General features: G+C 34.2%; 1 protein-coding gene across 1 annotated transcript in view; it reads left to right on the forward strand.

The window, feature by feature from the left end:
- LOC131079639 (uncharacterized) overlaps positions 1-14,994 on the forward strand; it is a 326,487-nt gene that overhangs the window by 183,699 nt on the left and 127,794 nt on the right. The window contains exon 12 of the mRNA XM_058017643.2: positions 11,530-11,612. Within this exon, the coding sequence (XP_057873626.2) occupies positions 11,530-11,612 (83 nt within the window). The remainder of the gene's footprint in view (positions 1-11,529; positions 11,613-14,994) is intronic.

A 14,994-nucleotide genomic window follows, 5' to 3' on the forward strand; every position in this document is an offset into this window, starting at 1 on the left:
CGGATCCCAATGTATAGATTACTGATGACCCAAAAAATTGACAGTGACCCAAATGAGTTTTCAAAAAGCCTAGAAAAACCCAGGTGACAGATTTTTGAAAAAGAAAATCCTTGGCTGCAAAAAAACTAAACTGATGGTTAAAAATAAACCCTAGACGCAAAAATTTGCAGACCCGAAAGGTATTAGTTGGCGCCGAAATTAAACGGAGGGTTTTTGAAAACCCTAGGGTTCGAAAAAAACAAAATAGACGCTGGAAAATGCAAATGATGGCACATACAAAATCACGAAGAGAAATGCAGAAGGCGTTAAACACGGGTCATGAAAATAAAATCGCGACTTTGAACCTTTGCACAAACGCAAACCCAAGCATGAAAATGGCGACGCGAAACTAATGTCCATCGCTCAAGAACAAACAACCAGCAGAGAAAAATCTGCGGGTCGTGTTCAAGAACAAACACAGAGGTCGTGCAAGCAGAAGTCGCGCGTGACAGACGCACAGATTTGACAAAAAATTGTGCCAAAATGGAAAACGAAACCCTGTAAATTCGACAAGCGCGCTCACGAATAGAGAGAAGACACAGAGTCTTGTCGAAGAGCAGAACATGCGCAAAAAAAATCGCGTGGCTCATGCACGGACTGAAAAACCTAAGCAGATTGACTGAAAATTGATTCAAAAAGATTTTCCACTGAAAAGCTTTTCGAATTTTTTTTATTGCCTAAGCTCTGATACCATAATACAATGGTATTTGGTAAAAACAAATGTATTTACAAATGATCGAGAAGATCATTAAATAGAATTACAAAGATCGATGTTTCTAAAAAGAAACAAGCAATAACGGAAGTAAAAAAAGAAACTCCTAAAGTTACAATAAAATACATGATTAACCATTAAATAAACAAATAAGGATAATATACTAATATTTCAAGGTTTTGAAAAAGTTAAGATGAGAGGGAGAATCTGCATGCACAGAAAAGGATTGGATTGGCAAAGCCATTTAGCGATGACTGATCACTCCTACAAAATTGATCCTATTGGAACTCTAATAGATTGTTTGATGCATAAGATGGAAGTCGAATCCCTATTATTAATAAGGGGGCACAAATTGCTAACTACAAAACTGACACAAAGTGACCCATTTTAAACCATAAATTGCTACATGTGTATGGATTCAGGACCACATATCAGCATTTTAAAATGATACTTGTATTACATAACTTAGAGTTTAATAAAATATTTCTATATTTTGAACTTGTATATGTTCAAACATTAAACATAATGTTATGATATGAAATTTTGAATCATAAAACAGTTTGTGTTTTTTTAGTGTTGAGTGGTCACTGATCTTGAGTCATACAAATTGTCTATCGATTGCTATTGCACATTTTAAAATGTGTATTTAACACAACTGATTAGCAAATAATAAATATTTTAACATTTTAACTTTTGAAAATTCAAACTTTAAACAAAAATGCTACAATATGAATCACCAAATAGTTTGTGCTTGCTTAATGTTGAGTGGCCTCTGATCTTGAACTTTACAAGTTTGTTATTAGCTGCTAGTGCAGCAATGTCTTCTAATTTTGTTTGATGCAAGGAACTTTCAAACACTACCAGCTTCTACGTAAGTTATAAATTTCATTTTCCCCCTTCTATAAAATTGCACATAGATATTCTTTTCTGATAAATAATTTTCTTTCTTTGAAAAAGTATCTGGCTTATTGGATTGTACCTTACTTACGAGAAACAATATGATTCTTTAATATGTATAATCGAATGTTTTGGTGGAAGGTAGGTAATATTTTGTTGGGAATTTGCAACCATTTTGCAGATTGCCAATAAATTGTGATGAAAAAAACTTAAAATTATTTATTCAGAAAATACTCAACAACATTAAAAAATCTATAAAACATGTATTGAAGTAAACGGAACAGTATGCATCCACAAAACTCAAAGATTTACATGGGAAATCCTTGCATGATCAAACACATCACCAAAAGACATTCATAGCTATACTATTCAGAATCAACTAAAGATTCAATACAGTAAGGTCTTTGATAACAAAGTCTCAATCTGCAACACGTACTTTTGCAATCACTCAACTCTAACGTTGTACACTATACAATTTTCAATTCAATGCTATCGTTTCAGATTGCATCATTATCTAACCTTAGTGCTTTCAGATGAGATGATACATATAAATTTGTGCATGGCATTACCAACCGTCTGATTGTCCAACCAACGCAAGGAATATCAAAAGTCATTCACTATAATCCAGTTGTAATATAATGTCAGCGTATTGCACATATCAACAAGTATGATGTCTCCACATGAATGGTCATCTCATGTATGTAGCTGTTGCCACACACTACGAATCGATAGTTACACAGTTAACACTGTCAGTACAAACATGTTTCTAGTAGCCAGCACTACGAGCTCCTCACTTGAGGTATTATATATGAACATAAATTCACATTTGAGTTGCTGGCAGTACCTTGTGCCATTTTCTAGAACATTATCCTAGTCTTAGATTGTGCTGCATGAACTCTAGCTCTGTTGTAAGTGCTCTTGCATCATTGTTCTTATTTCCAACAAACATTATCTTCCATATGTTGTTGTGAGTTCTTCATGTCTTGTAATTGTTGTCACATCAGCACATGTGAACCAATGCTGTACCTCATCATCTGCCACAACATTGCCAGGCGTAAACCATTGTTTGCTCTACCACATCATTTGTAACTTAACTAAATATTACCACAAAGAAGATTAATGTCCCTTTTTGGGATATTCATGATTTTTTCCCTAAAACAATAATTCCAACTTAACATGAGAATTGCATTATATTTATAAATATAACTTTATAACTTATAATTCCATGAATAAAATTGAAAATAAACTTATCTTGATTTTCGGTAATAATTCTCCTTCAAACTGTTTTGACAAAGATCAATAATACTCAGATAAATAAAGCACAACCCAATACTGAATTGATCAAATCATGAAATCTATGGAAATGCTTTGCAAAAGTGTTGAATTAAAGGACCCCATTCCTAACTCAACAGTGACAATAACACCCTGTCCCTAGCTTGTCAAGGGCATGAAAAGACCTCGTCCTTCCAACCCGTAGCCCACACTTTTAGCTTAGATCCCATCCATGGAGTCTATCCTCGTCCTTTCAACCATGGAGTCTATCATATCATAAATCTCACCCAAATAAGGGCAATTTGTATCAACATATCTAATTGTGCTAATGTCGGGCTTAGTGAAATCCAAATCCACATGAGCTCACTACTCATCATCTAGGATCAAAGATTTGACTTTTTAGGCTCTTTACATATTTGATTGCCTCTATATACTGCAATGAGTGTTGATGACTGTGGTTTCCCCATCTATGACCTAATAATGATTAGCAATTATGTAATCAAGGGTGTCAGCCTTGATACATCCTCAATTAGATAGTAGCTAGGAAATAACAGTTTATACATAAGAAGTTCAAGTAGGTAATTGTATTATCTTTACATGATGAACAGTGACAAAGACATTAATTACCAAAGTTTGCAAGGTCGACTATTGAAGGCAGTGACTTCATTAACATGGACAAGGTGATTAACATGAAGGCCCAAATGGTTTAGAAGTCTCACACTATTAGAAACGACTTCCTTAATAACACTGTTGATTTCTTATCATGTGCAACAATAAAGTAATTACAAGGGGGCTCTTCTATTACTACGATAAAAGGAGCAATTCACAGGTCTTGACATGGCAGTGATTCACATCCTCATGTATGCAGGTCAAGTGATTAATGTTAACGAACAGCAATGATATTGTAAAGTCTATACATATACTAAAAGCAGCGACTTGATCACAAGGTAAAGTAACTACCATTAACATACAGCGATCACATCAATATACCATACAACATTGATTATATTGGAGGATGACAAGACATTGATGGTATACAGTAATTAATATTCTTGGATAGCGATTCATTAAGATGGCAATCTCATACAACATTTCTGTTGGTAAAAAGATATGATCAGATTACAGAGTGAAAGATCAAGCGATCTAAAGGTGCCTTGGCTTGAATGATTTAAGTCATTAATAAGAATGATTAAGTCACATTCTAAATAATGATTCATTAGGGAAATGGTGAGAGTAAGTGACACAAGCATCAAAAAGTGATTCATTAAAAGACGGCAGCAATTCACTATTTGCAATGCCATGATTCATTAAACAAAACAATAATACAACAGCGATTATGGAAAGGCACACACATTAACAAAACTGTAATAGACTGCCCTATCTGCTATATTTCTTTTATCAAACTTGCTGATGGAATTTAATCAAACAGTTGGCAAGCCGATATCAATGGTCTGATTTCTTTCCTTCTTGAATATATCTGAGGTTTAGCTGAATCTGGTGCGTTTTCATATGTATGGAAACATCTTGATGACATTCAATTAATTCAAGATACTATTTTAACTAATAGAAAATTTGTCAAACACTTGTTGCTCTTACAAATATGAATAACATCATTAAACTAGCTCAGTTTTTTCAAAATTTGTATAACATTGACGGTACCAAAATGGTTACCATTCTTTCCAGCTAACACAGACAATGATGCATGTACAAGCAATGTTTCCTAACATTATTTCATACAATATAACTCATACCAAACAGAATGAACCTGTTTTTACTGAGCATAGCTGAATGTCGCTGGAAAATATATACTGCGGCACCTTAATTCCTCACGTCCAGTATTGATTTAGCAGTCCACACCTTACTGTAGCTGAACAGTACAGAAGTCCCAGCTGCTGGTGAACTAGCCGCACAGCATGCATAAGGGAGTTGCGGCTATTGCATACTACTGTGGCCCAAAACAATATTCAGTGATACCTGCATTTTGACTTTTGAGTGTGCAGCCGCTTCTCTTCTGTTTCCCACGCCCAAGGGACTGGTGTAAACTCCTTCCAAAACATGCTAGTTGCAGGTCTAACTGCGCAGGGTATGGTGTAATCAACAAATTAAACATGCGATATTCCAGCCATAAACTCTATCCCACATGAGATAATTACTGCCAATCAATTTGGTTTAAACCAACCTTCCAGGCCTGGTCTTTCACAGGTGTGGAAAGTGTTGAGTGAAGGTTGGTGTCTTCAAATGCCTGAAACAAATCTCCAACACAAATCCCAAAACACCATTTCTGAGATAACTCAATCAGCACTTCAAGCTCTTGTTTATGACTTCATTTGGGCATGATTCCCATTACACCATAAATGTGGGATAAAAGAATGCTATAATAAAATAATAATATTCTGTTATGTCTCCTCATTGAAAGGGAACTTTTAATTTTTCCCTTAAAATATTAAACCCAACATTTAGTAATCATTAAAGTTAAATATTTAAATTTAACTTTAGGAACTTTTATTTTAATTGCCCAATTAAACGATGGCTCAAAAAATTGGCAAACCTGATGAAGAATTAAATGCACCAAAATACTGACATCCAAAAATGCTTCCAATATTGCTAGTCACTGAGCCACAACTGACTTACTATAAATAGTAAGTGTCTAGAAACCCTACCAAAACATCTCCAATTGGCCTGAAACTGGAATTGCCTAGGCCAAATCTCACGCCGATCCTTGAAAATTCTTGGTTAGCCCTCAGGACCATGGCAAGATGGGCTAACGACAAATCACCACATGACTGGCTAAAAGAGGGACATTACAAAATCAGCGAGTCATACATGAAGAGGTGTGATCTGATTAAAAGTTAAGGGGTGTGATTTGTTCTAAAAGACAATAATAAATATTATCTTGCAAGTTGTGATCAAGAAAAGGATGTGTCAATTCCCAAGCAAGGGTTGCATCCATTCAATCCCACAAGATACTAAATGAGGAACGAATTCATTCCATGGAATCATCGAATTGGAATTTATCTTTTTTATTTGTATCCTATTTGGATCGGCTCTTTGAGCATTTTGCCTTTGGCATACCAGTTGCATACATCGAATTTCATATCGGAAATAGCACCATTTATTATTGTTGCAAGCATATAATTTCAGATCAGGGACAGCAACATATCACAGTAAGTGATATCATCATATACCTTTGCATATTCATAAAGACATATAAGGAACAGCAGGCCACCATATCATTCTAAGTGATATGTGGAAAGTAATTGCATAAGCTTAAGGATCAAGATCAGACACAGCAAGAGTATCAACAAGAACATTGCAAGTTCATATTGGTATATCAGGAAAGAGCATTACATTGCAAGTTCATATTGGTGTATCAGGAAAGAGCATTACATTGCTATCAGCAATAGTAAATAGTAAATTCGGCGAGACGATAAAGATCTTTACATATTTATCAATCTTTCATATCTGAGATTGCAAGATAATCTTATCATTATTATATTAAGTAGACCAAATCATCTTGCATATGTTTTAGAGCCATATCAGAGATAGCAGCAATATTGATTTTCATCTATTTTCTAATATCAGAATATAAGTAATATCAATTGTATTTCATAATAAGCATCATTTGTTAAGTATCAATTTCTATTGTTATTATCTTAGGCACTATTTGAGATTATTAAGGAAAGAAATCACTTGCAATCGATCTTCGATAAATAATTGTCCCAATTTCCTAAGTTTGACCATAAGGGGTTATTACCAAGGTTACTAGGAGATGGGGGTATTGGGAGACTCCGGAGATTGGTACCGGTACTGGTACAACTAATTTAAAAAAATAGGAGACGGGGGTATTTGGAGACGCCAATTTTAAAAAAATATAATTCAATAATTTCCAAAACATATCATGACATAGAACTTTGAAAACAAGAACTGTGGTAAAGTTTAACATTAACTTTAAAATGGAACAAAATTGAAATTAAAATTGCTTATATTGCTGATACTATAGCTAGGCTAAATTGTTTAGTGAAAGTAAGGTAATATAGATGTTGAGCACACTCAATATAGCCGGCTAAATAGTAAAGGCAATTTCTCTTTAGACTATTACAATGATAAGAAATCAGTCCTCTCAAAAAGTCTGCACTGCCAATAGATCCGATCACTATAACTTTTCATGGATTTTTGTCTTCCTACGAAACAGTTTCCTTATTAGTCATTTCCCTACGACTTTGCTTTGCTGCAAGCTTATCTTATTTGTTTGCTTTATTTTTTTTGCCTTTTTACTTCATTTTGCCCTAAGTTTTCTAGGAGGAGACGTCAATTTTTGGTTGGGAGACTTCTGAGACAGCAGCCAAAAGCACCTTATTTGTCAAAAAGTTTCTGGAGACGTCTCCGGTACCAGATATGGGAGACAAGTCTCCTGGTAACTATTTTTATTACAATGAGTATAGCACTTAATGCCTCGTGCACCTTCACAGGTTGTCTCAAGACAATTGTATGTGATGCAAGTTGAGTTTTACCAACCTAACATGGTGTTAAAAATAAAATAAATTTAATTATTAAAACATAGATGATATATAAAAGATGAAAAGTTTATACTAAAATAAAAAATTACGAAATATACTTAAATGTAAAATGACCTTCAAGAAATCCAAGTTGGAGAAGGTCCTAAAAATAGCTTGTGACATATGATGATTTGTCACAAACATTTGAATCCGTTAGACTCCATCTAGATTTCTTGAACCACTCAATCTCTATGCCAATCTTTTTCAATATCAAGTTTAGTGAATGGACAAAACATGGTGTCCAAAGAATATGCCCACGTGTACTCTTCACTATTGAATTAGTTGTCCTACAATTTTTAGCATTGTCTGTTGGACTTGGACAATGTTTTCAAGGTCTGCTAGTTCAATGTATTGTATGAAGATATTGAAAATGAAAATTGCAGCCTTCACTTTCCCTTCACACCATGTTGCCTTAAAAAATTTCCCTCTTTTAGGGGACACTACAATGACATTAATTAGTGGTTTATTTTCACGTTCTTTCCATCCATAAAAAATGGACACTCTTGTTTCCAACCATGTATCCTTGATTGCTCTTTATGATGCTTCTTCGGAAAATTTCTCCTTGGCCAATAAAGTGATACACACTTTTTAATACCTAGGTCCAATATAATCAATATGTTCATTGGCAATTGTTGTCCCCAAATCCCATCAATATGGTGATTTGACAGGGTTGAAAGGAAGCCCACTGCAATAAATGCAATGAGCAATGTGGTCATTTGCAACATCTCTCGCCCCATGCTTGAAGGCCTTGTCTAATGCACCTCATTTACAAGAAAGACAAGGGGGTATTCTCTTCTTGAGAAGATGGTGGCATGAGAGGATGTGGGCCAACTGATTTTGCTAAGCTAGTCGGAGGTTTTTGCAATCATTTCTTGAAAAGAGGATGTATTCATTCCTTTGATCTATTACTTACTGTGTTAGTGTCCTTTTGTTCTTTGATATTGTAGAAAACAGATTTACTACTGAGAGGTTGGGGGGGGGGGGGGTGGTGAATCAGCAGTAAATAATTCTCAAAACTTTATCCAATTAAATCCTTTGATAAATAACTTTTAAACTGAAAGATGAGATGAGAACACTAAACTGAAATCAGAAAGGAAACATCACACAATGAGGACATTGCACAAGTAAATACTTGGAAACCCAAGGTGGGAAAACCACGGTGAGAAATGCTGCTAGGATCTACTGTCCTAATCCATCCTCACAATGAAATCTGTTTACAAAGTATTTAGGGCACCAAACCTTTCAACAAGAGCACCAACTCTTTCTTGAATACAAAGTATTAAAGGCACCAACTCTTCAATTCCAAGTTACAAAAACTTGAATAGGAATTTCAACTGTAAAAATCAATAGATTATTTTACAACAGTTACCGAGATTATACAAGCAGATAACACTGAAACGTATAGTATAGATTAACCAGATTAGAAGAACATCCCAGTATATTTGTCAAATTCTGATAACAACCATATGAAGTGCTGATAATTAATGTGTTTCTGTACATCTGAGCAATGGCAAAAATCTGCACTGAAAGTTTCTCAAAACATTGTCGATTGTCAGCTGTCACTTGTCACTAATCTGAAAATCCAATTCTCAATTTGTCACTGTTATAGCCCATTGATAAGCAACTGACCTCTTCAAAATTTCTATCAAAAACTGAAATCTATAAGTCTGTAACAGTTATGCCTGAGAGTCTGAGACTGAACAAAAAGAACTAATTTTTCACCTTTACTCGTACTATAATGATCTGCCACCAGTGATGCAGAAGCTTTCAACAGTCAACTGTTTCTTCAAAAAGATTTCGTTGCTTTCACTAGTGATATTGCTTCTTAAGAATATAATATAGCAATCTGCCTTTACCCTTTCAGTATTGCCCATATGCCTCCATCATTCACTTATATAATGTTTTATTCAAACAATAATAATATGCAAGGTTTACTTCTTCAATTTGAGGCATTCTCTCTCTTTTTTTCCTTCGAAAATAGACACACATAAATAACAAAGGTTCTTCAACCACTCATAGCCGAGTTGGTTGGTGGTTACCAAGTAGTTTGTGTACAGTTACAACCGCCAACTAGCAATTACTTAATATTGTTTTAAACCAATGATAATTTGTATGTCAAAGTTTATAAATACCAACCACAATCAATACTGTTTCTATTTGATTCGAATGCCTTGGTATTGTGATAGTGTGAGGAAGATTTTATAGCGCCCATGATCTGAAAAATACGTGAGGATACATACAGATATCAATCTGAAAAGTCTTATGCTGTGAGAATACATATATCACACAGATATCAATCTGAAGTTTTATGTTACGTAACTTCAAATATGCAAGGTAATCAAGATCTTTGTTTTAACTTTTTCAATTCTTCTCCGTCACCATAAGAACTGAATCATACTTAATTTTCTTTTGCAGATGGTACGTGTACCTAATTCATATTTTTCTCTTGAATAGACTGTATATAGAAGTACAGATTTCATTTCAGAATCTGATCACAACTGTATGATTAGAGGACATATTGTTGATGCAATGTATAATCTGAAGACTAATACATTGACATCAATGACAACCTGTAATACAACCTATGACTAACAGATATATCCCATTATTTGTTGTTTTGGTAAGCCTTTTTATTTGGCATTGGACAAAATATTATTTCTAAGCTGCTAATAGTGCATAGGTGAGCTTTGGGCTGTGTATATGAGTTCTTGTACTCATTCTTATATTGGCTACAATGCTAATGATAATGCGCACCATCAATAAGTTCCATCATGATTGTATGTTGCCAAAGAGGTGGCGCTACGTCAAACTTAAATGAGCTCTCAATATGTGGGGAAACTGAACTAGAACTTTTGGACATTCTATATGAAGATGACCAAGAAAAAGAAAAAAACATTACACATTTATGAACCTATAACTAGAAATAAATATGACATTTTAACTCTTGTATTACATATAAAAAGTATCAAGAAAAAAACTGTTAAAAAAATTCTTCAAAAATTGAGGAAAAAAAACAAGATTCGCTCACCTTTGATAGATAAATCTTCTTGTTGGTGTAGGTCTTTTTATCTTGTAGCCTCCATCTTTGAAGAAAAATGTCGCAACTTAAAAAAAAACAACAATGGCAGCTTGGAGGCAAAAATGCTGTTTTACTCAGTTTTGTTTGTGAAATGAGGCAAAAGAGGTAAAGAGTCCTCACCTCAGGGTGAAATTAGGCATTTAGGAGTACTCTCTTTTTTTGTCAAATATTTTTTTTGTTCTATTTTGGATGGGCAGCCCACAGGTCCTCTTGGGTTCACCCGATCTGGCAAGGTCCACATTGGGTTACTTGTGGCTTTTTCATGTAAAAATTCTCGACTCAGCCGTGAACTAAACCCATATGGGTAGGAGGGTTTTTGCAGAACCCAATAGCATAAGAAAGTTTAAAAAAAAAAAAATAACAAAAATCAAAAGATTTGTGCAAATGAACAATAGATAGTAAATTCCCAAATTATGTAGTTGTGATGCTGTCTTCTCTTGTTCTCACTGGTGTTTTCTTTCTTTGTCTTCTTATAAATGGCATAATGATGGTGTTTTTTTTTTCTGTTTTAGGTGGTGTCTTTGTTTTAGGTCGAAGCTTGTTGTAATGGGGTTTGAGGGTCCTCATGGGCACCCCCAGCCCCCTTTCTTCCATTGTTGTGAGTGTGTTTTCAAATTTAAACTTTCACTTCCTGACACCCCCTGGCATTTTTAACATGTATTAGAAATATTTACAACCTTACTTTAATAAAAAGAAAAATACTGTAGCAGACTGTCCTGGGGACATTTCTTATCTTTGCCTGTGTCCCCAAAATGTCCTTATGCAACATATATGAATGTTACTTGGGTAAATATTACTACACTAGTATGCAACATTTAGTGAGGTAATAGGATGAATTTTTTACCATATGATGCTTGCTGTTTCATTGCCCTGTACTGTTAAGTAAACAGCATGAAATGTGTACTAAACCCATCATTTTATACTTGCTCTGTACAAGTTTTGAAAGTAATCTTGTTTTGTTCCATTGGTTGCAGTTGAGCTCATCATAAATACAAAAAGTGTAACGACAAAGTGGAAGGATTTGTTACGGCACTACTTAAAAAGTGAAGATGATGAGGTGTGCAATAATAGTGGATGCTTTCCTTAAAACTATGGTGACCTTGACTTGTTTGAGCTTCAGTTTTCTAAAATCAATACAAACTAAGCTTGTTTGAATATAATTTTTTGGGTTCAAAGAATATATCTTATATTTTGAAAATGTTTGCTGTTTCAAAACATTTTATGGATGTTTTGCACTTTTTGGGTGGAGGGTTCTAGCATCACCCCAATAATCCAGAAACCTTACTAAAACAGGACAAATAAATACTATAAGTGATCAATCTTCTGAGAATGAATGTTAGTGTTGCTATGTATGCATATGGACATAATTGAAAAGAGTTACAAATGGAGACATTTTCATGGTTCTTTTATAATTGTTTGAGAATGATGGTTTGAAGATCAAATCTAGATACACTTAAGTAGTTCTTTTGTGATGGCGTCTTCCATAAATACTCAAGAATGCATACATTATGGAATTAAGGCTTATTTCGTCCTATTAATTTGTGGATATTTTTAAATCTCAGATCAGGTTATATATTACTTGTCTTTTAGACCTGAATCTGGCTGATTTGCATCTTAGTTTGATGTGAGTATTCAAGGGTCCTGTCATTCTTCATAAGAAATGTTTTTTCCTTGCACTTAAATTGCCCATTAAATAAGCACAAGCAATCTACATCTTATTTGACCCTACACCTTTGATATAGATCCTAAACACACTTTCTTCCTTCCTTTATAGAGCTTCTACCTACTTCCTTCCTCTCCATGCCTTAACCTTTTTCACATCAGACCCTTCCATTGTGCAAAATCAGGAAGCATGTTCCCCATTCACAGCTGCCAATCTTGTCCTCTAATCACTTGTGACATCCCCATCTAAACCTGATAATGCCCTCTGTAAAATAGAATTTAATAATAAATAATAATACCATTAAAATATAAAATATATATAATCAAATAAATTTTACAATATTATTATCGACAAAATAACAATATAAATAAATAATACATTATTGCAAAAATAATATTATAAATACTGCAACCAATAATCAGATCTGAAATAAAGTATTAATATTCAGTCCACTGTACATCCTGGACCACCAGCTTGAAAACAATGCTTTAGATTGTTAATTGTTCACCACCGAAATATGCTATGGAACATTAAAGGTAATTTTTCCCTAAGTCCCTGCCTTCAGCAGACAACAAATCAGGGGATGTCAGAATGTCAGAATAGTGTCAGTTTTGGTCCCTTAAAACTACATCAAACAGTAAGATATTTAGAACCGATAAAGACTTAACTCAGCAGTGAAACTATAATCTTTGATTTATTTGATTGTTTATTTTAATAATTATGATTGATACTATATTCAAGTAAAATTATAGGTGCTGTTTAAGAGGATAAAGTCAAAAGAGCATGGATGGCACTAACTTAAATAGTTGCCACCTCAGAAATGTAGTTCCACATGGAGTTCGATAATCAACTGAGAGCGCTATGTTAGTCATTAAAAGACCGATTTTATAATTGTGGATTACAAAAGGAATTAGTGGTTACAGAGAATGGTTAACCTGGTTGACATCGATATTGCCTAGTAATCAACAATATATGTCGATGATAGAGGAGCATTACTAATATTAATTAAGGGAATCTATTTAGTAAAGAAGACTAAGTGAATTGCATACTAATGAAAGGGCATGATTGGTATACAACGGCTAGGAAATTATTATAAATATAATTTATTAATTAGTAATCACCTTGAAGAAGCACGAGAGTGAAGGGATGTATCTCGTCAGTACCAAAGGGTACGATTCTTTCAGTTTGGAGCTATATAAAGATATTTCCCATTCTATTGGGGGGAATATTATCGAACATTTCTTCTTTTATACAAATCCAATATTGATCTACTCTTTGATTACATTGACTCTCAGCAAATCAGTGGCAGACAATTATTGTAAATCAGACACAGTCAGCATATTGCATATACATCAAGATCAGATCAGACACAGCAATTTTCTTGAATTTCAGTCTTACCAACGGACAATCATAATATCAGACCCTCTTTGACAGAAAATTCAGATCAGTATTAATCCCGCTATGTCTATTAATTTATTAAAATATACATATATGTTCAAATGTCAAACCATTACTAACAGAATTATTTCTTTAAGCAAACTGAAAGTGAATTTCCCATATTTGCAAGCTTTAGTATTGCCTAATCTAGGAATATCAATAAGGGGACATTACTTCACTCATAAGCTGATCAAGTTAGAAAACAATTCCTTTGAGAAGGCATTCCCAAGGTCATGACTGTCAGTCAAAATCCAAAGTCAGATCTGCATTCTCCAATGAAACTAATAAGATTAAGGAAAATTTAATTCAACTCATTCTGCATCTAGGATGGTCATATGATCCTCTTTTCCATCTAAGAAAGAAAATAACTGCCAGCTTAAAAGAGAAATTTTTCATGTATGAAACAGAGAAAAATCTATGGCCTCTCAAGGAGAAGACTTTGATCAGCATTTCATGGGTCCGTTTCGAGGTCCAGTGTACAAGAGAAATGGAAATCAGCAGTCTTAGTGGATGCGATAATGGAGCCAAAGATATCTTTCTTGGCTGTTTTCACATCAAAGAAAGAAAATGATTGGGTTTTACTTAGTGCTCCCTATATGCAAGGAAAACATACAGCCTAGCTCACACACAAATTCGTAGAACATTGGATGGAAAAGCTTAGGGCTCAGGTGTTTTTGTTGGTTTTTTCACTGCACATGGGCTGAGTTTTCTCAGTATAATTTTGCTACTTCAGGTTACATAACATGAGGAAACTGCCCAACTCTGATGGATTTTCCTTGTCCTGGTAGTCATTAATTAACCCAAAGAAGGATAAGAAAAATAAGAAAACCACCCCTCTAGATAAAACCCCACCAAAGATTTGGTTGGAAGGTAAGGTAGAAGGAAAGGAAGGTGAAGTAGCACGTCCTTAAAGTAGCTCTGCCTCCAAAATTAAATCCAAGCATAGGAAAATAAATCTAACGTAAGCATATAACAAACAATTACACACAAGAAAATAATCAGCAAAAAAATCTTCTCTATGAATAGTAGCTTGCAAATCCACACAAGTTAAAGAAGAGAAGCAAGGCATATTAGATTGAAAGCAGGTTCTTTCAATGAGAAAACAAACTAGAAACAGTTCGCCGAAATCACTAAGAAGGATATGAGATGTTACCAGAGCTTAAGTACTTTATTTATATGGGCAAGTTTTTAGCAAAAATGAATGCAAAGATGAAGCTTAGCCAAAAGATTCTTCAAAACAGCTAGTATATCTCTATGTATGATGAACTAATTGGGGGATCTTTGGTAGAGTTAGTATGGACTAAGATCAATTTTAGAAAACAGGAAATATGTCACAATG

This window comes from Cryptomeria japonica, chromosome 10 (genome assembly GCF_030272615.1).
Source record: "Cryptomeria japonica chromosome 10, Sugi_1.0, whole genome shotgun sequence".
NCBI classification, from domain to species: domain Eukaryota; kingdom Viridiplantae; phylum Streptophyta; class Pinopsida; order Cupressales; family Cupressaceae; genus Cryptomeria; species Cryptomeria japonica.